The sequence below is a fragment of the Gymnoscopelus braueri genome (assembly GCF_963280865.1).
Source record: "Gymnoscopelus braueri genome assembly, chromosome: 12".
NCBI classification, from domain to species: domain Eukaryota; kingdom Metazoa; phylum Chordata; class Actinopteri; order Myctophiformes; family Myctophidae; genus Gymnoscopelus; species Gymnoscopelus braueri.
In genome coordinates this window covers 19,346,381-19,374,297 of record NC_137614.1, presented here as the reverse complement: position 1 = coordinate 19,374,297, position 27,917 = coordinate 19,346,381, and the positions used below count along the sequence as shown (strand labels likewise).

Sequence of the window (27,917 nt, the reverse complement as noted above, 5' to 3'; positions counted from 1 at the left end):
TGACTGCTTAATGAACAGTAAATGCAACAGGATGAGTTAAACCTGGCTGTTACTGTTAGCCTGGTCATGAAACCGATTCATGGCTAAGCCAAGATAAATTCATCCAGGATAGCTGATAAATCCTGAGTTTATCTGCTAACTAGGTTTCGTGAAACGGGCCCCAGAGCTCTTAGCTGATGTTTGCTTACATTACAATGCGAAAGTGCTTTTGGAGTGCTCTAACAGAGACACCCTCCCTTATTTTCTCATGAAGGAAAAATGCTAGAACAACAAATGTTTTTAATGATTGTATCTTTTATTGATAATTGTCATACAAATGCATTTTAAGAGCCAAAATGTGATAGCAATGTAACAAGAGCACTCAATAAAAATGCAAACGCCATATGGCGCACGCACGCGCGCGCGCACACACACACACACACACACACACACACACACACACACACACACACACACACACACACACACACACACACAATTAGTGCACAGACCATGTGCTCCTTTTGAGCTGCAAGGACCCGAGTTTGAATCCGGCTCCCGGTCTTGTCTTGCATGTCTCTCCTTTCTCTATCCTTGTTTCTGTCTCGCTACACTCTCCTATCTAAGAAATAAAGCATAAAAATGCTGTGAAAAGAACTTTCTCTCACTCTCATACATACACACATACCACTTGTCCTTTTAAAAGAAGATGCAAACATCTGTAAACATAAACATGTGGCTTTAGATAATTCAAAACAGAAGAGAAATATTCTCAAAATAGCTGTCAGTAAAGCACAGTATTTGAAGATACCGTTACATCAAGCAGACCAAAGATTAACTCTGGAGTAAGAACTGGAGTATGCAATCATTTCACAATGGTTTGGAAAAATAAAAATCAACATCACTCAAAATACAATTCCAGTTTTTAAATGCTAAATTAAATGCAAACCACAGTCTGATTTAAAATTAAGGCAAAACAATCTTCAAAAAGAAAAAGTGAACGCCTTTATAATATATAATAATATTAATATTGCTATTTGTCCATCAATGTGATGAGACAATAAGATAAACCCACCAACAAATGAGCAGATTAGGGAAACGCAAATTTCCTACACAATGAGAAAGAAAGGTTTTCCCCTCAAGTTCTGGAGGTTTCGGTTATACCAGTGTCACTACCAAGGCCTCCAGACTGGATCTTTGGTGATGCTCTCCAGGAGGGTGGTAGTTCTGAGGCTGGAGCAGACTGGGGCGGAACTGCTGGCTTTCTGGGCCTGCTGGAGTCCCTGGAGAGGAGGAGTGCCGGAGGAGGGCTCCCTCTTGGGGCTGACAGAGAGAAAGCTCAGAGACTCGCTCCAGCAATGAGAGTATCCTTGGCTGTAGCGGCCAGACTGCAGCTGCTGCCTCAGGAAGCTCACGGTCATCTCCAGGATGTCAGCTTTCTCCAGCTTGGCATTGGGGTCCTGCTGGTGGAACTCTTTCTCCAGGATGAGCTTGAGCTGCTCAATGCAGATGTTGATGCGATCCCGTCGCATTTTCTCCACAATGGGTTTTCTTAACTGAGGGTGAGAGATGAGTGACTGGGTTAAGTTTGTGATTACGCCCATGGTACTTTGACCTTTCCGCCCTCACACTGATTGTATACACACATATGTATACCTGAAACACATGACTGTATATATTTCATATTCTATGTAAATATATTTGCATAGACTATGTACAGTAAATACCTCTGTATCATTCTTGTACCTTTACCTTTTATGCACATTTCAACTCTGTTTATTTTCATTTCTATTGTCACTGCTCCCTACTGTCCCCATCACTTATTTCCCCATAATGTACATTGATCATGTATATTGTATACATGTAGATAGCATTTAGTTTTTTTTCTGAATGTCACAGCAGTTGTAGGAAGCTTGCACAAAATCATTTCACCCACTCCTTACTTGGTGTAATCTTGTGGTGTGGAGTTTGAGTTTGGTTGTAATCAAAAATACCAAAACAATAGTCAGACATTTCTACCAGTAGATGCAAAACATTTAAAAGTCACTTATAAGCCCCTTGAATAGTCAGTACTCACTTTGATGTCTCTTTCGGGGAGTCTGATATGGTGGATAGAGGAGTAGGTGGTGGAACAGGGAGCCATGTCTGTGTGGAAATAGTGACCAGCTCCTTCTGGAATACAATGTTTATCTGGCCTCACTGGAGGAGCTCTGCTCCATTTTATACTGGCAGATTAGCATAACAAAGCCATGTGGCACAGTCTAGGCTGGGGTTCCCACACTCTGAGACCAGTGGGCCGTCCGCCACAACAATGGGAGACACAACACATCAATAACTCAAAGGGCAGTAGGCTATGGGAGGGATGTTTCTCAAGATAAGCTACAGGTAATGAAAATGTTATCTGGTCAACACAGGTTAGAATCATATAGCATTATATTACATTTGAAATAGTAATTAGTTAGCTGTTGATTTAAAAAAAGAAGCATATGTGACACACTTAGGTGATTCAAATCTTCAAACAGGAGTCAGTGGCTATTAAGGAAACATCTAAGTAAGCAATCAGGCCAAATGCTTTACCCAAATAAAGCAATATAGCTGAATCCTGTTCTTGCCTATTCAAAGAAACCTTTTTTTCTTAAAAGCATTTTAATGCATTCAAATATCTGGGGTCTCATGGACCTTTCATTATGAAAACTATATACATAATGTTACATACCATCAGCCAGTTGAGTGCAACACACATGAATTTCCCCTTCAATGTGAAGTGCTTTGGGTATCTAGATTCTAGATAATGCACAATATAAATATTATTAGTATTATTATTATTAAAAGTTCATAAAATTAAACAGAAACAGAAGTTGCATATAGAGCAAATAGAACCAAATGTGAGCCAAGGTGGTAAGAGAATAACCATCCGAAACAAAGATCAAATAATGTTCTAGCTCAATTTTACCAACATGTTATGCTTTTAATTTGTGGCTCTTAAGTGTTAATAATCTAATCTGTAGGCTTGAATGCTGAGTTCCTGAGTGGCTCATAGGAATTCCAAAGGAGGAAGAATCAAAGGCCATTAATGACTCATGACATAGGTGTGAAACCTGGCATGGGTGCACTTGTAAGTGCACATGAAAGAACCAGGGCATAAAATGCAACAAATGGTTTCAAGTGTCCATTTTATGAACTGGACCTTAACTGGACAACAGCATCACAAACTGAACAAGCTGGTTAAGGAGGCTGGCTCTGTAGTTGGAGTTAAACTGGATAATATGACTTGGACAGTCCTTCGTACCAATACATCATCAGGCTTCACAACCAAGCCTGGTCCCATTAGACGTGCAGTTCTGTTCACTTGTATTACTGACTCCTGCTTGACTCTGGCACACACTTGAACATGGATTACTGGGATATACGCTACAGAACCATGACAGATTAAGGATAACTATTGTGAGACTTACTTATATTCACTCATATATTCATTGTTGATATACTCTAAATATATAATCATTATATTCACTATTACTTAACGTGACACATAAATCCCTTGTGGTCTGTTTACATTTTGGTAAGGTAAGGCATTATTGGGATTTTAAAGCAATTAATGTGCTAAATCTGTGTAGCCTAAATCAAAGTTTAACTTGACTGTGTCAAAGTTGTGAGTTATACAGAAGACATATGAGTAGCATATATTGTTTGTCTTGGAATGCTTAAACTGTAACAAGGTTTTCTTGTAGTAGAGCATTGATTGACATTTGTTTTGAACTGACATTCTCAGTTATTTTTCTACTTTATTACATCAATCTCTTCTTAGGTGTGTGTGTGTGTGTGTGTGTGTGTGTGTGTGTGTGTGTGTGTGTGTGTGTGTGTGTGTGTGTGTGTGTGTGTGTGTGTGTGTGTGTGTGTGTGTGTGTGTGTGTGTGTGTGTGTGTGTGTGCGTGCGCGCGCGCGCGTGTGTGTGTGTGTGTGTGTGTGTGTGTTGTACTCATTTTATAATACTAATTGTACATATTTTACAATATATTCTATTCTAAAATTGTGAAAAATATGTGGTATCTAAGAAATAGGTGTAAATGAGTAAAAGAAAACATGCGCTGTGTGCACACTGCACAAGTAATGATAGTTGTTGTTTTTCTGTCTTAGCATTTACCAGAAGCCATCTATTTTCACCTACAATTTACAGCTTTTCATTTCTCTCTACTGCCTCAATCTGCAGACCTCCAGAGTCCAGACCACCCTAACATCAAGGGTGAGCAGGGTGAGTGTCTAGCAGCCGGGGATACACGTGTGCATGTGTGGGCCGCTACTCACTGAGACACGTTCTTCACAGAAAATCAGCCCAATGTTATGGAGTTACATTTGTGTCTTTATTAACCAAACAAAAGAAAAACATTTGAGAGAGAAAAAATATAAACAGAGCAAAGAATAGTTTTGAAAGAAAACGAATTAAAACAGCAAGCAAAAAATAATAATTTGTAAGCAAAGGAAATGATATAAACAGAACAAAAAATATTTTTAATTAAAACAAATTAAAAACGCAATCAAAAAAATATATTTGCAAGCAAAAAAATATAAGATTTGAAAGAAAATAAAAAATAATTGAGAACAAAACTTTAAAAATTCAAGAGTAAAAAAATAAGGAAAAACGGTTTAAACTACATAAAACAAAATACTTAGTAAAATGTTTGGGTAATAAAATGTGTTGTGCTAAATAAAATGTTTTTAATGTTTTTTTTCCTCATTTGCGAATGAAAGTTGTTTTTTCTGATTGCAAAATGCCTTCTCTCTCAAAACCTATGTCTTTGGTCTCGATTTTTTTTTTCTCTCTCTTGGATTTGTTTGTGTGAGGGGTTAAAGTTCAGAAGGCGGGTCCTACGCTGATAGATGTAAGACACCTCTCCATTGGTCACTTGGAGTCTGAGTGACAGCTCCCCCTTCCTTATGTAGCTTGTTGAATGCAGGGATGGAGGTGTGTTACGGCCAGCATGGTTTTTTGATTATTATTATTATTAGCAGTTTGCAAAAAAAACAAAAAAACATGAAAGTATAATGCAAGGTCAGCTAAGAGTATTTAAAACCTAAGAAAGATGACTTGTTTCCATTGGGGTCCTTTGTACTCAATTCATAGAGACATTTAATGACAGACAGATATACACTACTATGCAAAACATCATAAAAACAAAAACAAAAAAAAATATGTACAGTAAACAGTTTGAGTAAACAGATTGATGGAATACTTTATTAACAGTAGGATACAGAGGTACAATTGTACAATGATTGTTATAAGGATAACACAAAAAGGCTTGTTTCCATTGTGGTCCTCTGGGACTGAGGTCAGAGCTCCATTCCAGCTCTGGACGCTACACTATTCGTTACAATATTGAGCATTTTAGGCTATTAGCAATTCAGATGATTCCCTAATGTTAGGTTTCTGTTCTACTACAGTTTGTGATCTGTATTTAAAATTGTTGTATTGTTGTTACTGTTATAGTAGGCCAGTGGTTCCCAAACTTGGGATCGGGACCCTCAGAGGGGGTCCCCAGATTAGCTTAATGGGCAACATTGTTTTCTCTCTCAACAGTAAACAAACCAACCTATACAGTATAAGTGTATACAGGGTAACACATTTCTAAAGTGACAATTTAATGACTTTTAAGACCTTTTTAAGGCATTGTGCGCTTGTAGTTCGGCTATTTTCACAATATTTATCTGTGGAACCGAGTCAAACTAAATCTAATGCCTGGGTCAGGGTGGGTGGTCCCCACTTCAAGTATGATTATTTTGGGGGGTCCCCAGTTCAAATATGATTATTTTAGGGATTCACAGCCTCGGAACCCTTTGAAATTATAAAATAAAGCTACATTATTTTATGTTATATTCGTTATTCTAATTAAGGCAAGGCTGAAGTGACTGGCCTATTGGCCAGGCCCATTCCAGATAGACTGCTTTGGAAACGTTTCGTCTGATAGTGTGCTTCAGGCTGTGAATCCCTAAAATAATCATATTTGAACTGGGGACCCCCCAAAATAATCATACTTGAACTGGGGACCACCCACCCTGACAAGCACTTGAAATTGTAGAAATCAGATTTAGTTTGACTAGGTTCCACAGATAAATATTGTGAAAATAGCCGAACTACAAGCGCACAATGCCTTAAAAAGGTCTTAAAAGTCATTAAATTGTCACTTTAGAAATGTGTTACCCTGTATACACTTATACTGTATAGGTTGGTTTGTTTACTGTTGAGAGAGAAAACAATGTTGCCCATTAAGCTAATCTGGGGACCCCCTCTGAGGGTCCCGATCCCAAGTTTGGGAACCACTGGCCTACTATAACAGTAACAACAATACAACAATTTTAAATACAGATCACAAACTGTAGTAGAACAGAAACCTAACATTAGGGAATCATCTGAATTGCTAATAGCCTAAAATGCTCAATATTGTAACGAATAGTGTAGCGTCCAGAGTTGGAATGGAGCTCTGACCTCAGTCCCAGAGGACCACAATGGAAACAAGCCTTTTTGTGTTATCCTTATAACAATCATTGTACAATTGTACCTCTGTATCCTACTGTTAATAAAGTATTCCATCAATCTGTTTACTCAAACTGTTTACTGTACATATTTTTTTTGTTTTTGTTTTTATGATGTTTTGCATAGTAGTGTATATCTGTCTGTCATTAAATGTCTCTATGAATTGAGTACAAAGGACCCCAATGGAAACAAGTCATCTTTCTTAGGTTTTAAATACTCTTAGCTGACCTTGCATTATACTTTCATGTTTTTTTGTTTTTTTTGCAAACTGCTAATAATAATAATAATCAAAAAACCATGCTGGCCGTAACACACCTCCATCCCTGCATTCAACAAGCTACATAAGGAAGGGGGAGCTGTCACTCAGACTCTAAGTGACCAATGGAGAGGTGTCTTACATCTATCAGCGTAGGACCCGCCTTCTGAACTTTAACCCCTCACACAAACAAATCCAAGAGAGAGAAAAAAAAATCGAGACCAAAGACATAGGTTTTGAGAGAGAGAGATTGCATTTTGCAATCAGAAAAAACAACTTTCATTCGCAAATGAGGAAAAAAAACATTAAACACATTTTATTACCCAAACATTTTACTAAGTATTTTGTTTTATGTAGTTTAAACCGTTTTTCCTTATTTTTTTACTCTTGAATTTTTAAAGTTTTGTTCTCAATTATTTTTTATTTTCTTTCAAAACTTTTATTTTTTTACTTGCAAATATATTTTTTTGATTGCGTTTTTAATTTGTTTTAATTAAAAATATTTTTTGTTCTGTTTATATAATTTCCTTTGCTTACAAATTATTATTTTTTGCTTGCTGTTTTAATTCGTTTTCTTTCAAAACTATTCTTTGCTCTGTTTATATTTTTTCTCTCTCAAATGTTTTTCTTTTGTTTGGTTAATAAAGACACAAATGTAACTCCATACAATGTGAGATAAGACTGAATGAAAAGAAAAACATAGCTGTGTTGAATATGACAGTTGCGTTTCGGCGTGAGGCCGCCTGCTGTCAGAAGATTGAGGAAGTGTGGCAGTTAAGCACGAGTTCCGTCCACATGGGGAGGAGGAGGAGATGGGGGAGGAGGAGATTGAAGAGGTACGCTCGTGTAAAGGCGTCCTCCACATTCCAGTCACACGACCTAACAAACGAGCGCACTCACACAGGCAATTAGCCTACGCCTGCGCACGCACACACGCGCGCGCAGGCGCGCACACACACACACACACACATACACACACACACACACACACACACACCACCTATCCATGGATCACACGACGGTCATGGATGAACTTCAACCTGGTGTTTGCACTTTCCCCCTTTTTGGTCTGTACATCTAAATAAACGTTCACATTTCAAATATAAAGAGCTTACCCCATGGCCACGGATGTTACAATTATGTACGGTCCCAGAAGTAACCGTATCTTCATTATTGTTGAATAAAAAGTATTTTAATCCGATCGGTGGCCATTTTCTCATAAGGTATCAGGGTGCAATACACCTCCCAACCGATAGGGTCACGAGGTTGAATGCATTTGGTGAAAATACGGAGAAAATGTCCACCGATTGGATTAAAATGCTTTTTATTGAACAATACGGAAGATATGGGTACTTCTTAGGGCCCGTACACGATTGTAACATCCATGGCCATAGGGCAAGCTCTTTATATTTGAAATCTGAACGTTTATGTAGATGTACAGACCAAAAAGGGGAAAAGTGCAAACACCAGGTTGAAGTTCATCCATGACGGACAGTCAATATGTATCAGGGCTAATACACCACCATGGTCTGAACTCTGAAGGGACGGTCGTGATGTTATGTACATAGCCGTCTTGTTTATAAAATGCAGAATTTGTATCTGTGATCTGTTTAGATCTATCCAACTTCCAATCACAGCGCGACCGATCGTTGCTCGGGATGTAGACCTATTGTGTTATTGCCCTGGCAATAATTCAGCCCCCCCCCCCCACACACACACACACCCCGACTGGACGCTGACTGTGGGAAAGCTCAGGGCCTTTTGTCGTTAGAGCATTGGCACCACATGGCTATTCATCTGAATTTAGGGCTGTTGACGAGAGTTCCTCAAACCGATATGTGGCTCTGTCTCCACCTCACAGCTACGGGATCTGTCCAAGGTTCTGACAGCATGTGACATAGCTTCAGTCTGCAGCAGCTAAGCTACACACACAGCCTAATTATTAGGCTATGTATTATCCCTAGCTAGGCCTAGCATGCATACTCTAAAACTTTGATCATATCTTTTTTATGTCATTACAAATTATTTTTTAAGATGTCTTGTGAATATAAATGATTCAGTCTGTTATCATTGTGTCCATCCAGGGAATAGGGTGGACAGTCAAATATAATATATTTACTATAGCCTATAATCACCATAACAGTTCTTTATCACACACACTTGTGTATCACTGTAACTATAGAAAACAACTGCCTGGTGCCTGTAAAAAAAAAAAAACTCTTGAAGGTCTCCAAAGTCCCTTTTGTAAATGAACTACTCATTGATGCTGTCAAGTTAATACCATTATGACTGGGGCTGGCAGTGTGTCTGTATCACTGGCAGATCCCAGATGTGAAGCCAGCCCCATGGGCACTATGTGAGTAGCTCTGTCTTGCTAGTTTCCCACCAGTCCCCACAAATCAGGGTAAATAAGCTACAAAATCAGGCTGCTCCCTCAGTGCTCCACTGGGAATGTTAATTGATCCTTTGTTGCAGGACAAACAGGAACTCTATGTTTCAGACCATCTGGGAAAAATCAAGTCAACGGTCCTGGCTCTTTGGCACAAGGGCCAGGACTGTCTGTCTGGCTTCAGGACAGTGTTAACTATTTTGAATACAAGGTTTAATTTGTCCAACCAATTGGGAATTTGGTTTCTCTTAAAAGACTTTAGTGTCAACTTTGCCATTGCACATTACAATTAAGGATTTGCCTGGCCAAGATTTGATAAGTGTGTGTGTGTGTCTGTGTGTGTGTGTGTGTGTGTGTGTGTGTGTGTGTGTGTGTGTGTGTGTGTGTGTGTGTGTGTTACCCACCCACCAACAGGCTGAGCAGTCTGAATTCCTGCCATAAAGTCTTTACCATCATCCCAGACCTGTGGCAGAGCACAGTGGCAGTGTTCCCGTCAGCCATCTCTTCTCTGTGAGTGTGGTATCTCCTGTTTCCCACACTCTGTACCCATTCACTGGCCCCAACACAGGAACAATAGAAGTGTGTCTTGTTACACAGCACATTAGCTACGGTGTTTGATCTCTTGTCATAGGGGGGTGGAGGGGGCACCCTTAGCCAGACCATCTGGCCTAGCTAGCCTGCTAAACCCTGAGAAACTCCCAGGACATACCAGAGTCCCAGCAACTTTTGCAAAGACAAAAAGTTGTGAAAGAGGTTTTGTGACAGGCTTGTGATACAATACAGGCAGTTGACAGCATAGCATTCTCATCAATGCCACCACAGAAATGGGGGCCTGGTGACAGTCCAGTGCAGCACCGCAGTAAGGATGAAACAAAAATACAGGTAAGGTTACACAACAAGTACAGAATAAGTAGTTGGGTAACACTAATTAAAATAGGACCATTATTCATATAAAAGACAGTATAAAAGACAATTTAACATCCAACCTGGCCCTCTGCACCCACCCAGAGCTGGTCAGGTATGTCTAATGTATAAAGAAAAATAGACTCCGCACACTGGATCATGCTCCAAAGCAAAAAAAAAAAAGCTTTGGTTCCCTTTTACACCATTGGATGTGACGTTTCCAGCCTATTGGCACTTCATCAGATTTCTGTGACTATGCCTAATGTATAAGCCATCAGTAAATAGAATTAGAGGCATAGGTATCATGTGCATTCAATCACCAGTACAAATCATATATAAATAGTCTTCAAGACCTAAAGATTACCCTGACCAGGTTAGCATAGGGTATCATTTACAGATATAAATATAGGTATAAATATCATGTGAAATCTATCACCAGTAAATGGCATATAATCAATTTTAATTTACAGTGTACATAGGCATGTAGTTATAGGTATGTAGTTTTATATATAATATATATGTTATGTTATGTGCTATATTATATTATATTATATTATATTATATTATATTATATTATATTATATTATATTATATTATATTATATTATATTATTAATTACATAAAGGGAAACCTACCCTATTAGTCAAATCCTTATCCTAGTATGAAGTCTTTGTAGTTAGAAACAAATAGGTTGTAACTGAAGAAGAGGTTTATAGGTTAATAGGTTTGATTCTTGCAGCAGTGAATATGAAAGTCACCTGTCGCCTGTCAGTTACCTTGAAGCTCACTCCTTGTAAGTTGTTCTGGATAAGTATGTGAGCATAAATCTAGGCTTTAGATTTAGACAGACTTACACACCTACAAATATCAAATACAGAATGCATGGTTTCATTATCCTTGTTGAGGATATCTATTCATAAAGGAATAAACAACTTTTTATCATTTGAAAAACTTCATGGGAAGTCTTCAATTTATTTTTCAAAAGTTCAAAGGCATACTTCTCATTGAAGTAAAACAGGTTCTTTTAACAAAGAGTTGCATATTGTGACAACAAAGTACCTTTACAAAAGGTATTCAATTCAAGACACAAAACATATCTATAGTAGTTATTAACAGTTACCAATGCCATACTAGACATTGACACATAAGCCAAATAATGGTTACTAGTAGTCATATTACAGGATATAATCACAACAAGATTTACAGTAAGAGTCGATCCATGGGATCCATGTATGTGGATGCGTTAAATTCTTAACACCAAGCTGATACATTGTATCATTCGGTGATACCTCATCAGAAAAATATAGTTTGAACAAATCAAATCATTTCAAATAAGTGTCACAGACACCACAATAAATTCAGCCCACGTGGGTCAAACAACAGGTCAAACCACAGGAGCAATGAAAATAATCTCTCAATTGAGAAGTGTATAACATGTGTTGATACATATTCAGTACAACCTGAAATATTTCATATCAGTCCTTCCAAAGGAATACCATGGCATGAAAAATCATGCCCCTTCTTCACATTGATGATTACTCAACAACACAGAAGCAGTTCTGTCAGTCTTCAACTTGCAACCCATGGGGTTCATTCATAGACTGGATTCTGTACTGAAACGCCTCCATTTACCAGGGTCTCCAGAGAAGGCAGTGGGCTTGGCTGACACCCTTGCTAGCGCTGGCCTGGTGGACCGGTGAGCCAGGTGGGGAGAGTTTGTAGGTACTCGAGGGGGACTTCCCAGATGCATGCAGGTTCTGAAAGTGGTTCAACAGACGTCCATGGGATTGACTCCTGACCTCGCACTGGGAGAGGAAGCCGATGGCCTCCTGCACGCAACTAGTGTAGCCGTCACAGGCTGCCATTGGGGCAGAGGTGGCTGCAGGCTGCTGAAGCTGATGCTGCTTCTGCTGCTGCCCACATCTCAGGTAGTTGACGGCCATCTCCAAGATGTCTGCCTTCTCTTGCTTGGAGTCTGGCTGCTGCTTGAGGAACTCGGGACCCAGCAGGGATTTGAGCGCCTCGATGCTTGTGTTGATGCGATCCCGACGCAGTTTCTCCACCAACGGCTTTCTCAACTGGAGAGGGAAAACCAAAAGATTAGTCAACTTGAATGTTATGAACGTATAAAAGAAAAAGTAATCTGTGAATACATATAGATAAATCAACTGGGATTTTTCAGAGGTAGTGTTTCTGCTTACCTTATGAGTTGGAGTCAGGTGTTCCTTGGAGTAGTTCAATTGTCCAAAAACTGTTGGTGCCATTATACTGTAGTTGTGGAAGTCAGTGCTTCTCCTGCTCAGGCTGATAGCTCTTCTGGCCTCTGCTCTGGCCCGGCCCCAGTATTTATAGCGCCAAATCTCCATATGAATGTGTGGGTCTTGGGCTTGCTGCAGTTTCTCACAGTCACCAGCCAATGGTAGTGCTGGGAAGGGCTTTGAGGAACGCAGGGCTGCCACATGCTCAGTGAAGTGTTTATCGCTGTGGAGACAATGACCGAGTCTCTAGGGAGCAGGTGGAGGAATAGACTGAGAGAGAAAGGGTGAGAGAGGGGGGGGGGGGGGGGTTGGGGGGTTTGGGTAGTGGAGGGGTGTGAGGGGTGTGAGGGGGCTCTGGGAGACTGACTCAGTGCTTCTGTTGATATGGGAAAGTGGTGACCCCGGAGGGAAGCATGCCGCTGTCTCTTGTCATCTCTGCCAGAAAGTAATTGAACACAAAGTGCTTCAGCCGCCCAGGCACACGTGGGTGTGACAGAGGGAGCAGCGATTAGAATAGATCCACGTCCGGCTTGACGTGGTGGTCCCCACTCCCAGAGTTACGCAACAATTCATGTGTTTTTGGCCCGGATATAAAGAAAATGGCCTCTTAATGCGTTTTAGGAAGAAAATAACGTATTTTCTTTTAAAGAGAGGATGAATTGAACTTTTTTTGGTGTTTTTAACACTTTCACATCAGAGTGCTAAAGTGTTTCATGTTGAAATATATTGCACAATCTACATACCTATATTAGTTTGTGCGTTTGAGTGCTATTTTTTAATACATTCATAAAATAATACGTTCATACGTGTTTTGGTCTGACCTCTCGTCCATTCGTCTGCCTCTTTGACAATGACATTAAAGCTGTTACTTAGATTTTTCTACTTTTCATAAAAGAGGAATTAGGGACTCCATCCTCACAAAGCTGCTGAGGTTGGGATGATGGGACTGATTGAAATGTCACTTCTTCTCATCCACTCAATGCTCTTTCATTCACACACACACACACACACACACACGCACACGCACACGCACACGCACACGCACACGCACACGCACACGCACACGCACACGCACACACACACACACACACACACACACACACCGACACACACACACACACACACACACACACACACACACACAGAAGAAGACTAGACACAAACATACACAGATACGCCCACACACATACTTACCTATGCACACAAGCACACCTGACACACTCACACACTGTTCAGCCACACTGCTGCTCAGCCACACTCTCATTCTCACACGTGTTCTCTTGGTCCGTCTGTCTCAATATTTCTTTCTCTCTCTCTCTCTCTCTCTCTCTCTCTCTCTCTCTCTCTCACACTCTCTCACACACACACACACACACACACGCACACGCACACGCACACGCACACACACACACACACACACACACACACACACACACACACACACACACACACACACACACACACACACACACACACACACACACACACACGACACACCCCTCTTTCACACACAGCCACACAGCCCACAGCTGGCTGGCCTGCGTGCCACCGGCCACCACCCCCCCCCCCCCCGCCACACACTCCTCTCCTGGCTCAGTGGAACGTGGGAGCCTGAGCGCTCCCAGGCTTCCCACACTTCAGTGTTAATGACACTAAGGCCGGCTGCACAAAGGAAGTGTGCCCTGTCAAAAGCCTCATTTATACGACGTCGTACGACCGTGTTGCTAGCAGCTAACAGTGGTGGGAAAAGTACTCACTCACATTTCTTACTTAAGTAAAAGTACCAATACTGCAATTGTGTAGAAATACTTACAAGTAAAAGCCAGGAATTCTACATTTATTTGAGTAAAAGTACAAAAGAATTGCCATAAAAATGTACTTAAAGTACGAAAAGTAGAAAGTACTCATTATGCAGAATGTCCCTATTTACAAGTTTTCAAATGTATAAAATGTGTATAAACCTTTTGAAAATAGCAGATCTACAAGCTCACAATGTGTGACACCGCAACGCATTGTCAGCTGGTAGATCGGCTGTTTTCAAATGGCCGAAATGTATATAGGGCTGAAGTGGTTAATGTATGCTTTGTAATAATAATCAAAATCTACAAAGTAACCAGTAACTAAAGTTTTCAAATAATCTTAGTGGAGTAAAAGTACAATATTTGCCTCTGAGATGTAGTGGAGTAGAAGTATAAGTACTGAAAATTGTTAATACTCCAGTAAAAAATATCGTAGTAAGTACAGTACTTGAGTAAACATTACACAAGTGACAACAAATAAAGGATTTTCAAGCAAAAGAAAAGTTGCTTGAAAAAAATGATATATGGCAGTAGAGTTAGACACTAGATGAATGTAAGAATATTTCTTGAGCTCACCCAGGAACACAGTGGGGTGTGTGTGTGTGTGTGTGTGTGTGTGTGTGTGTGTGTGTGTGTGTGTGTGTGTGTGTGTGTGTGTGTGTGTGTGTGTGTGTGTGTGTGTGTGTGTGTGTGTAGTCAATATGCAGGGCTCCCAGGCAGGGAGGCCATCTGGACACATCGTACACTATTGTCGCCCAATCAAGCATGGTAGACACTTACCGTGAGAATTGGCTGAGACTGAAATAGAGCCGGAAAGTGAAATAAGAAAAATAAGTGGGAATAGTAAGGTGTGTGTGTGTGTGTGTGTGTGTGTGTGTGTGTGTGTGTGTGTGTGTGTGTGTGTGTGTGTGTGTGTGTGTGTGTGTGTGTGTGTGTGTGTGTGTGTGTGTGTGTGTGTGTGTGTGTGTGTGTGTGTGTTTTTAGAGGCGTTGAGGTGGCATATCTATGCGAGAAGTGAAACGTTGTGAATATTGAGATATATACACATATATATGTACATATACATTAGTATATTTACAGCAATAATTGATTTTATGTTTTGTCAAAGGATTTGTTCAATATTAGCGTTAAAAGTGAAAAAAGAGAAAGCTCAACCACAATGTCTGCAGCACCCGATTCTTAACACAATCCTTGTCTAGCATTATGTAAACTTTTGCAGCCTCTTACAATGTCTATTGAGGCAGATGTTTTTACTCTCTGTTCCCACCACATATCACTCGCAGGACCTACAATGCACAAGGAATCATGTTGCCATGTCATGGCACATGGGCTGAGTGACCAGAGGGCATTGCAGGGCCCCTACAACCTGTTTGTTTATGTTGGGGCCCATTGTATGTCACAAATTCAACTAATTCATGCACGTCCCATTGTCATAATATCGCTCTGTGATTGGCCAAGTGTGGTGAGAACCAGCATCCCATTAAAGCGATGGGAGAGCTACTATAAGTAGGTGGATTGAGAGAGCAAAGTCATAACCCTAAACACCTCTTATATCGCTACATAGGCTTGGATAACTGGACGTCATGTTTACATACAACACATTCACCATGAGGAATCAGCAGACAAGGTAAGATAACATCTCCATGAAAGAAACTCTATACTATGTACAATTTTATTGTCCTCAGTTCAAAAAGTTTCCTCAGATCCTATTTCTTTCCTCACACTTATGAATCACACAAAGTGATTTCAGGGTCGCAGGAATATTTTGTTACATCTATTGTTGGGGAATTATGACTCTGACCGTTGCAGTCCATGCTGTTGTTTGCTTGAATGCTGGTGATTTAGGAAGTTATGATTCATGCGATATTTAGCTAGTATTCAGTCTTCAGAATCAGAGTCAATTTACTCATAAAATGAGGTGCAGTCATTCTCTTTTATAGGACTGTTACATAAAATTGTCTCAGCAACACAACTACAGGAACATGTAAACACATTTTCTGTTCCTCCTTCTGCTTCCTTAGCCTGTCGAATATCATGAGCTTGGAGAGGATGTGCTCAGATGGTGTAGTGAGACTTCGTACGGCACTGGAGAGCCAGCTTCACACTGGGATCACCAGCGGTGACTTGTGGGACAAGACTGTCTCCTTCTTTGCCATTAAGAAGGTCCCACTCTTCCCTAGTGGCTACACCAAGCACTCCAGAGAGGCAGTGCGTCTGTTCCCATCAGTTGCTGAGGATGCGGTGCCACTGTGTTGCCAGTAAGGGTGGGAGAGGAGAGGAGAAGAGACTGAGAATGAGTTTGTTACATGTGTACAAGCTTTGATGCACTAACCATATGGCACTACTTCAAATGTACTTTCAACTTCAAAGTATATTTGCTTGTTACTTTTTTTTTTTTTTTTTAAGAAAAATACTGAAAATACCTTTTTTAAATGTTTTGTTCTATTATAGAAGTTATAAATGATATTGTATTTTTAATCCAAAGTCTTAGATGGTGGCGGTGGAGAATTTGATAACCTTTTTGTCAGTGGTGGACAATTTACAAAATACTCAACCCCAGGACTTGCTTTTCATATGACCATCGAAACTGTGATCCAAATTGGTCCTCATGGGCCAAAAAGAAAAGTGCATTGTTTGCCTTAAGTGTAGTGATACATTTCCCTAGTTAGTACAACCTTTAAGATGGTCATTTATAGACCACCTGTTTAAGGTTTTGTTAAAAGCGATATTCCTTTGTATAAAGGTTAATTGTTTATGCTTCTGCATATGTACAGAGTGAATCTTATCTCAGATATCAAGAGTGATGTGCTGATGTCTAGTTTCAGAGGATGAAACGTTTTAGATTAATTGATTGAAATGTGTAACCTGCATCATGGTGTTTCTTATGGAAGTTAAAAAATAAATGGTTGAATATGAGCTCTACCTTCTTCTCATTTCTGCTTCATGGTTACATACAAGTAAATAACGCCCTCTAGTGGTTGACATCCTGCCAAAATTTTTATTTAGTCAGTTTCTCACCTCAAAAATAGCCTGAACAGAACTGACAAGGGGCAATAAGGGACAATCTTGTAAGAATGACATGATCAGTTTGTCAGGTTCTCAGTTCAAACGTGGGCTAGCATTGACACTCCTCTTCTCCCTCAGCTACCATCAACGTAGCTTAGAGCAAGGCACAAGGGCCCTATTTTCGCTGGTGCCTTACCCATTATCCCTAAACATCTTTGCCATTTTTAAAAACATTTTCAAATAGTTCACCTAGCCGATCTACATCGTCACGTTGTGAGCTTGTAGATTGGCTATTTGAACTATTTTTAAATCTTTTTAAAAATAGTAAAAAACTGCAAAGAAGTTTAGGGATAATGGTAGTCCACCGTTTTTTTTGTTTACCATGTAGTTTATATTATTGCCCCTCTGGGATTAGTTAGAATGGAATGCATACGAATAACCTTTTGGTAGGATAGAAAACCAGCACTTGACTACTATCTAGGACAGTGGCCACCAATCCTGATACACAGGAGATTCTGATACTGCAGCCGATTTTCTATCCTTACTTGCATTCACCTGTCGACATAAGGCTATATCAGTTTGATTTCTTTCCTTTTTCTTTTAAGTGAAAAATATTATGTTGCAAGCATCACTTGAAAACTAGATTTTTGGCAGGGGATACCAATGTATGATGAATAAATTTGGTTTTATGTTATTAATTTGACAGATTGACAAATTGCACTTAGTGGATAAAATTTTCATAGTAGGATGAAAAAGCAGCATTGTCAAGGGTCCCAAAGGAACAGACTAGGTGACTACTGCTTTAAACCATTACTGAAAATTAAAAGACTGAACAGATTAACTTACCATGCTTCAGATTTTGAATTATTACAGCTTTATTAATCATAGGCTACTCCAAAAAGCAGACATTCAGCAACAGTTGAACATTGTAGCAGCGGGAATAGGCGAATTAACAATAAATCGGGTAAACTCCACACCATGCATTCATCTCTCAAGTACAAGGAAGATGCCGCCCTAAACGGCATTAAATGTTATTAAAGAGTTGATTTTAAATCGCCAAGGATAAAACTTGACGGCACCTTGCTTACCAGAAAACTGTTCTGGGGGGTTAAGGGCAGATTGTTGTGAGTGTGATTGATTCTCATGGGCAAGACCAGTAGACAAAATGAGAACGAAAGAAGAGAAAGACAGACAGAAAGGATGAGCCAGTGGATTGTTGGGAAGCAGCCAAAAATAATAATGAAAGCAAGTCATACTCAAATGTATTAGTAAAAAAAAATAGATGTGTTCGAGGGGTATGATGCAGGTCCATTTATTATTATTAATGTAGACAAGTCTGATATTTCTTTGCAACAGACGGAATCATTCACAAAGTCCAAAATTTCACTTCGTCACCAAGGGATGTCTTGGCCAAAAAACAAAAAAGAGGGGGAGAAAAAAGTAAAAAAGAACCCTTCTCGTTTATTCATTTTCCCGTTTGCTTCTGTAACTGATAAAAGAAACCGACACATGCACGCTAAATCAAAACGCACTTTTTTTCTTCTCTGCCCAGCACTCTAATTCCAGTTAGAACTTACATGAAGACCAAACAGCAAAAGCCCAGGAGAACACAACAGGTTGGCTTCACAACCCATGTGTGACTCTGAAATCTTTTGCCATTTAAAAAACAAAAACCTGACTGAAAAACAAAAACCTTGAACCAACAACAAAAAGGTAAGATAAAAACAAATGCCACTCTTAATATGTGATGGGTCAAATCCCCAAACCTTTTCTTTTCCTATAACCTTAAGATTACACCCCCAAACACTGGGGGAGTTAAAGCAAAAAACCCACCCAGAAGTAGAACTCACTTGTATCCTAGGATTTTAACCAGGGTAACTGAATAACTATTTGAATAACAGATGTATTTGACAATTAAATTGTTAGAGACAAGATCATCAAGGCTGGTGTCATCAAAAGAAACACTTGAAGTTGCTTTGTTGGAATTAATTCACTTTCCTTTTTTTTTACTCACAGAAATATTTAAGTTTTTACCTCCAAATAAATGACATGGCATTGTGGCGGCTGACAAAAAAAAACGTGTCCTTGATTCCCAGTAATTGTATCCTGGGCACTGTCACTTAAGTGTATACACCTCCACTCACTGTCCACTCAGTATTCCACAATGCGTTTCTTGATGACATCATCATGGGCCGTCTTGAAAATCAAAGCCTCACTTCTTTGTGTTGCCTGGCTCGAGGAGAAGTGTAAGTGAACACATGAATCCTGCTAAAGTGAGTTTCCCCCCCCGCCTCATTTGTATTTTTAACCAGCATTCTTTATTGTGTTGAATGTTACAGAGACGTTGCCATTACGTGGATGTATTTTCTCAGACTACACAGAGTTGCTGCTTTTAAGTTAATTTGAAAATGTCATGTACTGTGGGGGTAAACAAAGTGAGAAGGAAGCATGGCATGTATACTGACTTGCATGAATTTGTGTGTGTGCACGCACTGTATGTACTGTGTGTACAAATGGGTAAAAATAGTGAAAGCCTGGGGGCAGAGGGGTTTCAGGTGGGAGGCGTCCCAGCGGCTATTTGTAAGGTTGATGTGAGAGTGGGCGGGGCTTATGCGTTAGTGGGTGGGGCTTCCCATCAGGGCACAGAGTTCAACAAATCCTGCAGGAAGATGTCAGGGTCTGGAATTTCAGAGAGAAGACCTGGAGAAAAAGAACAGTGGTTGTTATTCTACCATCAACTGCTTCTGTATGCTTTGTTAAATGTTCATACCATCAACTAATGATTCTCAAACTTTTAAAATTTTAAGACCCCCAGATTGACGACAAACCCCCATTTGATTAATACGAAGAATTCTCTGGGACCGCAATCTATACTGTAAGATCCTTGGTGTTAATTGAACTCCGAGCGTGTATAAATGGGTATGCATGTGTGCAAGTGTGAACACATACCTACAACATCCAGGAATTCTGAGAAGGATTCAGCAGGCATTAGTTCATCCTGGAAAGCTCTCAGCACACGTTCAGAGGCCTCGAATATGGGCATGTCGTTATGACGCACATACTCAGCCAGTGAGAAGGACCAGCCCCCCTCTGTGTTGCTGGTGGGTACTTTCTGCAAACCAAACAACAGGACCACAGAATCATGTTAGCTTTAAGGTCTAGTGTAGATATCTCAAATATCAGATGATTATGGTGGTGTTATGTCTCGTCTACGACACACAATTTTAAATATACTATAACAATTCCTATGCCAAATAATCTATACAACAGAAGAGCTTATACATTTGACATTCCTATTGCCTGCCTTTGAGTGAGGTTATATGTAGAACATAGGCTCAAAAGAAATTGAAACAAGACACATCATACTGTACATCAATACCAATAGCATAATTCAATGCAAATATCAACAGTAGCATTTTGCACTAGCATTGTTGTCATCTGTTATCAATTTACAGATATCTGAAACCTACCCTGAACATGTCATAGACAAGATCCACCAGGCCCCAAAACAGAAGAGGGGAGCGATAAACTGCATACTCCTTTGGTGTTTTATCTGTGAGTCTGATTGAGGAGCAAAGGGTGAAGCAGGGTTAGAAGCATACCACAAATAAACTGCAGAAAGTCAAAGAACACACACAACATTCAATGTCCTTTTAGGGCTGCATTGACCATAATTTTTCTACCTGATAAATCTGTCAAATTGTATACATTTCTTTATAATTTCATTACTCTATGTGAACAGCGTAATAATCTAAACACATTATAAATTGCACAATATGTTAACGCAGCACGTTCCCGCCCCTTTTACATATATGATATGATATACAGGCCTAATAATGTCCTAATGCTGATGTGTAACTTTCACATTGCCAGACGGTTAAGAAACCATAGGGACAAAATAAATCACCAAGAATTTGCTTTGAAGTTGCTTTATCAATTTCACAACACTAAGGACCAATTTAGAAATAAATGAAGCACTTAAAGACAACAGATGTGTCTTACTTGTTAGTGCAGACTGCTGAGACTTTGCGGGTGTGCGCGGTGACCAGGAGCCTTCTCAGGAAGTACATGCGTGAGCTCCTCCAGCGTTCAGGGGGCAGAATGTGCATGGCCAAGGTGGTGAAGTAGTGTGGCCCATCCACCTCGTACGAGTTCTCCACCCACTTCTCACACGGCTGCTCCTGGAAACTTTGTAAGTTCTTCTCCTCCCGAGACGTGGCCCTCGTACTGCAGTGGGTGGTGTGGGTAAAGATGGAGTGAAGTAGAGCATAAATGAAGACTATGAACTATGGCAAATGTTTTTCACGACGTATCTGAACATAAGACATCTTGAAATTTGCAGTCAAAAACATAACTATTCATTTTATAATATGGAACAAAAACACGTTAATAAAATGTTTCTACATGATACATCACTTAAATACAAAAAAACCCCTGCTATTTTCGCTATTCATAGTACGATGATGTGTAATAGGGCTCAAGTGGTTAATACAATTTTATTGTATTAATGACTTGACTCCTAGTACTGTAAACCGTTTGCGTGCAATAAGCCTGTACATACGTGTTGAGGACATAGAGCACAGTGTGGATGATGTATGGGATGAGGTGGATGTTGCTCTCTCTCCCTCCTCCACCTGTGTCCACGCTGAACGACTGCTCAGTGGCAAAGCGGAGGAACAGTAGCTTGGTGTCGTGGATGTTGAGCTGGTAAGTAGGCTCACGTTGGCCTGTGCACTCCTGTAGATATGTGTTGTGCCTACAAGTGAAGCATTTGTTGGGTTTAAATGAATATCTCAGCAACAGATACACTATCCAATAACATCAATTACCTTGCATGTAAGTACACAGCAAAATCCTGCGTTAATTCTTCCATTTGAAACTAGAGTGTACACATGAGGGGATTTAGTGAGATTTTAACATCCTTCGGTTGTCTTTACCTTGCTAAGCAGGTGGCGAAGGCTGATTCTGGAACATGCGGCCCCCACACGGGAAGCAGCCCATTGCACTTGGTGTTGGCGTTCTGGAGAGCAGCGCTCTCCCACTCCTCTCGTCCACGTGCCAGCCTGACAGTGAGAGAATAGAAGGGAAGAGTGTCAAGTACAACAGATGTACATCTTAGAAGCAGTGTTTCAGGAACCTATCGATATGCATGTGTGAGAGATAAGTGCACAAAAATAGATATAGGTTATAGAAATCATAGATATACACTCAGCATACAATTAGAGAGCTGCCTAAGCAGGACACATGATTGTCAGATCCAATGAAAAGTGAGCTTGTGGTGCATGATATTTCAGATTTGCATGTTTAGGTGTTTAAGTGTGACAGAGTGCATCTACTGCATTGCATGTGTCAGTTCCCATACCTGACAGCTGCCAGATGGCAGTCATAGTGGACTATGTTAAAGTGCGAGACGGTGCTGTAGCCCTGCTGCTTGCGAGGCTTGTTTTCAAAGTCCTCCAAGGCCACACGCTTGGTGAAGGTGTATATGCCTAGGACTTTAGTTGGCTGGAACAAGACAGAAACACACAGAACAGCATAGAGTAAAGGCAATAGTATACACAGTAAATAGTAGAAATGTTGGAGCAAAAAAGAAGCAAAGAGACCAACAGAGGAGAAAAAAAGATGCAGTGTTGTGTCGTCTCTGTGTGGTGTGTGCAGGCCCAGGGCCGTGTTAATGTCAGAATGGGCCCTAGGCAAAGGCAAATTTTCTTCGACTTGGCTAAATAGAAAACAGACGGAAATTACTAATTACACTTAGTAATTAGCCAATTATACTAAGTGTATTTGTGGGTATATGTGGTGAATGATGTTGTTAGTGGGTTGATTTTTTTGTATTTTCATAATAGGCAGCAGCATGAGCTCTATTTGAGAATTTGTTTTCCAAAATGTTATCTCCAATAACATATCCGTTTATGTGATACTTGACCATAACATCAATAAACAAACATACAGTTTCTAAAGTAACATATCTCTTGACCCAGTAACTGTTTATGTATATAATACATGCTGTAATCCTACTACTACGTAATACATTACAGCCTACAGGCCTGGCCTGCTTGTGTTTGTGTACCTGGAACTTGTAACCCTCTCTGCAGATACAGCAGGTCAGGCCTGGCTCCTCTATCAACTCCTCCATCTGTTTCAGCAATGAGGTCTTGGTCACCACCTGACCCTTCTCATTGGTCTGAAACACAAGCAGACACACAGGGCTTCTTAGAAGAGACAAAAATCACAGCAGGAGAATAACAAGTATAGCTGTGGTTGAGAGACAACCACAGAAGAGACAAAGACATTAAAGAAATATTTTTTTTATCATATGACAGGAGAGGAGGAGAAGAGAGGATAGTAGAGGATGAAAGGAGAGAAGAGTCAAAGAATGTCGAGGACATGATAGTAGGAGAGGAAAGGAAAGGAGCAGACAGTAGCGGGGAGGACAGGACAGGTTAAGAATAAAGGAGAGGATGAGGAGAGAACAAGATAAGAGTAAAGTAGGGCTGCAACTATCAATTATTTTCGTAGCGATTATTCTATAGATTACTTTTTCAATTAATAGAATAATCGAGAAGCAGGTTTTTTATTTTCTATAATTTGTTACGGTTAGGGTAGAGGTGAAGAGAGTGCAGGATTGTAGGGGACATTAGAGGAAAGGACAGGATAGCAGAAGAGAGGCAGGGAAAACAGAAAGCCAGGAACAGAGTTGAAGAGGATGAGTAGAATAATCATTCCTTCCAGTACCGTCATTCCCAGGGTGCCCAGGGCTTTCTGTCTCATAGCCATGGCCATGCGTTTCTTCTCGGCCCTGGTCTCCCTGCGGGCGGCGTCTATCTTCAGGTTGACTTCGGCATGCTCCCTCAGCGCCTCCAGCAGGTTCTCTGCCAGCGTACCGATGCCCTCGTCACTGGATACCTGCTCCAGCTTGTGTAGGTTGGGGATGGAATCGGTACCTATCAGTGCCTGGATGGGTGAGACGAGGAGGGGACATTCAGACAGGTTTGAATATGTTTTCTTTGAACTAGTGTTAGTGTTCATTAAGCAAATTTTTTAATATGCTATATTTAACTATATATCTTGGCCATTAGGAAGGTCACTTAAAATATGCAACAGCCCACATTTCTAACGTTTTCTTTTTAGGGTTTAACTTAGATTTTCTGCACTACAGCGCTGAGTATGCTGATTATTACCTGTGTGGGGGGATGTTGGGTGGCCAGTCCACGGAGCAGTCTGAGAATGAAGGGTAACGCAGGTCGAGACAGGAACTTTTTCCAGACATCTGCATCCAGGCTGAAGTTGAAACAGTCAGTAAATTAAGAGGTAATAGGTAAGTTCATGCATGCCGATCTTTGTGTGTATATGTACTGTAATAAAATATATGATATGCTAATATGTTGCATGAGCATTATGACTATGACAAATAAGCAATAGAAAATCCTACTTTTTGGCATTGGGGATATGTTTCTTCATGTAATCCAGTGCACTCTGTGTGATCGCCTTCTGGAGAATGAGGTCTTTGAGCTGATGGCCATTGCTGTTGTTTTTGATTCCAGCAGCAATCTTACAGAAGCAATCTAGGAAGACCTTGTCGTCTGCACTGTGCTCCTCGTCGTACCTTGGAAACAAACGGAGAGGTCAGGTTTAGTTCAATCACAAGAAGTAATGTAAATGCAGTATTTTACCCCTGCATACTTTTCAAGACCTTTGATATTTTCCAGATTTGTGTAGGAACTCGTTATTCTGGAGGTGGGGTTAACTTGAAGATGCCTACTTGTCAAAGCTGCAGCAGGGCTTGAAACGTTCCACCAGGATGCGCATCTTCTCCAGTTCACCAAATGACAGGTAGGGGATGATGCGCAGGAGGCCCTGCAGGACACTGGGGTTGGAGCGGACGAAGGGGGTGTTGATCTGGTCCAACAGCATCACTAGCTGGTCCTTGTCTCCTGTCAGCAGCAGGTTACCCTGGAAAAATGTCAAACGGTTCACTTCAAAGTTCTACTGGATGGAATAAATGTAAATAACTGCTATGTCATAAAACAATGTTTAAAAAATAAAATATAAACATACATTAAACTGGAATATAGCAGGGGGGCTTTTAAAATATATATTTTTTTACACACATTTCTTGTATTTTGTTCATTGACTTTTCTTTAAACCAATGGCACCACTACAAACAATTTTATAGTAAATCTGACTTTAGAGGGATCACCTTGTCCTCCTGTGAAATCTCTGCGTTGGCTTCGTCCAGAATGATCTCCATGATACTCAGGACCTGCTCAGCTATGGAGGCTCCACCACTGTCCTTACTCTCCTGCTCAGCCACCAAAGCCTACAGAAGGAAGACATTTAGATAATGACAATGGTAGCTGACCGGATAGTGTCAACATTCTTGGTTAAATTCTGACAGGACATCTTCTCACTCTGCCTTCAACTTCCTACAATCTCTACTGCCCTGTGTAAATAAAGACCTTTAAAAAAAAAGAAACCTAGATGACAGACCATCTAGGTTGACCACCTCAATCCATTGCTCTCACACACACTCACACACATTGCAGAAGTGAGGAACATAAAATGATGCGTTAACAGGTGTTGAGTGACTAACTACTGACCAGGTTGAGAGTTCCCAGCATGACGTTGAGAGTGTTCATCTCTGGTTTTACCAGCTGCTGCCTGTTCACCTTCACCTTAACACAGTAGCTGAAAAGCTTCAGCAAAACCTAGGGAGTCACACACAATCACATATTAATAAGGAGATATTTTGTATTTTCTTCACATGTTGTATTTTGTATTTAACCTTGTATTTGCCTTTTTGCACACGTTTTTATTATTTCCATGTGAACCACTGAGCTTCACTGTCAAGGACTGAATTGACATTCAATACTTAAAATCCGTTCTGCCTCATGAACCTAATAATCAGTACATTTATGAGTACAGAACTGAGAAAGGTCTTTAACCTTTTAAACCCTGACCTCGTTCCCAATCTTTTCTCATCTCACAAGGAGAAAAGCCTGGTAAAGAGCTATGGCACAAAGTGTCCATAGGGAGGGACTTCCGTTGTATGTACCATGACCAATCACAACACAGTTTTCATGCAAAGAGATCTGCACAGCATCAACAGAACCTCCTGGGCCGGTATTTCCTGTACGTCTGCATAGACACTTTAAGTAGCCAGTTCTTGCCCAGATCGGCTATAATCTTTGCAGAATGTTTGCCCAAGAATAGGGACGCTAGGGTTCAAGTGGAGAATGAGGACGGATGAGGCCTTACAGTAAGTAGATGTCTTCCTTGTTTGAAGTCTTTGATTCCAGATAGCCGGTTGAGCATACACTCCAGTCCTCCACACTGGGCCATCACTCCTGCCATCTTGTACACCTCCTCGTCATCCTCCTCTTCATCTGGAGAGAGGTGAGGTGACAATCTATTTACTATCTTAATCTTTTAAATAGTTTTTCTTCCATTTTGTTTCTTTGAGTCGGTTCCTCACGAGAGTCAAGGTACTCCTTCATAGAGTGTATTGACTACAAGTGTAGTCAATACAGTATACATTACAAAAATATAGTATTATTTAAAAGTATGTATCCACACAAATAGCATTAGTATATACCAAAATTTTACTTTTTTTTTTACTATTTACTTTAGCAGCACACACAAATTAGTTTGAAATAAACCCAACCAAATTGAGTGAGTGACACTCAGCTTCTTATTTTTTTTAATAGTGTATACCATTGTTTCCCAAACCCATTTTAGTGGGTTGCGAGTTGAATATCCCTTTATTTTTTGTTTCCTAGACTTGGTCATTATTGTTATTTTAAAAGATTTTCAAAAGAATTCCACAAATTTGCATGAGTTGAACAAAAATCAAACATTTTTCAAAAAGAATGTCATGAATAAAAGAAAAGCAATCCAAGAAATTCCCTAAATTAGAAAACAAATGTTTAAGAAGTAGTGAAAATAGCAGATCTACAAGCTCGCAACACGTTGTGAGCTTGTAGATCTGCTAATTTCACTAGTTTGGGTCCCAGGCAAACATGAGATTTCTCTTTTGGGTCTTCGAGCTAAAAAGTTTGTGAATCACTGGTGCATGAAGTGGCGAATCTACAACTGCATTTTGTTTGTGCAATCTTGTATTTTACTTTAATGACAATGTCTCACCTGTAGTTGAGTCCAGTGACTCAATGAATTCCTCTGTAGCGTCTCCCAACAGGCCCCTCATACGGTAAATAATTCTCATGGGCTCACCCTGGGAAAAGACAGGTCCCACAAGGTGTAGACATTTTTCAAATGGCTGATGCATTTTGATTGGTATTGGAAATTAAGGAAAGTCTCACTGGTAATTGAAGTGCATACACCGTACATTTGTTTGTTATTATTTTGTACTTGCGATACTTATCAATAAATTAATATACGGGACTAACACCAATTTTAAGTCAACTTGGCCATAAAAGTATCCCTTTTGTTCCAACTCTCACCTCGTTTGTGGGGCACCAGACCTTCTTGTATACCTCAACCACAGACAGATCCAAACTGATGATCTTGTTGTTGACCAGAAGCTAGGGAGAAAAGAACAGTGTATGAAATTACTTATGTTCCATAAGATTAACTTCTAGTCCTTAATCCTTTGGGGGGGGGGGGGAAGATACAGTATATGGCACAGATAATCACCTGGGCCCAAGAGTTCAAAACCTTTAATCCCTAAGATTAGATTCAGATTTTGGGAAGTTCAAAACCAAAAACAGGATTGGGGTCATTTGCTATCCAATCTGTGATCAAATTATCTCAGCAAACATTATGTCAAGAACAAATCTAA

At 40.2% G+C, this 27,917-nt stretch overlaps 2 protein-coding genes and 1 pseudogene across 12 annotated transcripts in view; all 3 read right to left on the bottom strand.

The window, feature by feature from the left end:
- Window positions 1-274: 274 nt before the first annotated feature.
- Window positions 275-2,296, bottom strand: her12 (hairy-related 12). The gene is made up of 2 exons (XM_080443526.1): window positions 2,057-2,296; window positions 275-1,535 (listed from the first exon to the last, which is right to left on the bottom strand). The coding sequence occupies exons 1-2, from the start codon at window positions 2,120-2,122 to the stop codon at window positions 1,152-1,154; spliced, it is 450 nt and encodes a 149-aa protein (XP_080299652.1). The 5' UTR covers window positions 2,123-2,296; the 3' UTR covers window positions 275-1,151.
- A 9,202-nt stretch (window positions 2,297-11,498) lies between these two features.
- Window positions 11,499-12,517, bottom strand: LOC308096188 (transcription factor HES-5-like; annotated as a pseudogene). The gene is made up of 2 exons (XR_013935128.1): window positions 12,258-12,517; window positions 11,499-12,134 (listed from the first exon to the last, which is right to left on the bottom strand). The product of XR_013935128.1 is annotated as a transcription factor HES-5-like (transcript).
- Window positions 12,518-18,415: 5,898 nt separating this feature from the next.
- The window catches only part of ubr4 (ubiquitin protein ligase E3 component n-recognin 4), a 62,948-nt gene continuing 53,446 nt past the window's right edge, over window positions 18,416-27,917 (bottom strand). For all 10 annotated transcript variants that reach the window (XM_080443472.1, XM_080443477.1, XM_080443479.1 and 7 more), the window contains 17 exons: window positions 27,580-27,660; window positions 27,263-27,350; window positions 26,378-26,505; window positions 25,720-25,827; window positions 25,320-25,439; window positions 24,882-25,072; window positions 24,552-24,725; window positions 24,301-24,400; window positions 23,855-24,073; window positions 23,190-23,303; window positions 22,482-22,624; window positions 22,057-22,182; window positions 21,681-21,875; window positions 21,122-21,346; window positions 20,590-20,680; window positions 20,069-20,231; window positions 18,416-19,819 (listed from right to left, as the gene is read on the bottom strand). In XM_080443472.1, the coding sequence (XP_080299598.1) occupies window positions 19,755-19,819; window positions 20,069-20,231; window positions 20,590-20,680; window positions 21,122-21,346; window positions 21,681-21,875; window positions 22,057-22,182; window positions 22,482-22,624; window positions 23,190-23,303; window positions 23,855-24,073; window positions 24,301-24,400; window positions 24,552-24,725; window positions 24,882-25,072; window positions 25,320-25,439; window positions 25,720-25,827; window positions 26,378-26,505; window positions 27,263-27,350; window positions 27,580-27,660 (2,331 nt within the window). In that variant the 3' untranslated portion in view covers window positions 18,416-19,754. The remainder of the gene's footprint in view (window positions 19,820-20,068; window positions 20,232-20,589; window positions 20,681-21,121; window positions 21,347-21,680; window positions 21,876-22,056; window positions 22,183-22,481; window positions 22,625-23,189; window positions 23,304-23,854; window positions 24,074-24,300; window positions 24,401-24,551; window positions 24,726-24,881; window positions 25,073-25,319; window positions 25,440-25,719; window positions 25,828-26,377; window positions 26,506-27,262; window positions 27,351-27,579; window positions 27,661-27,917) is intronic.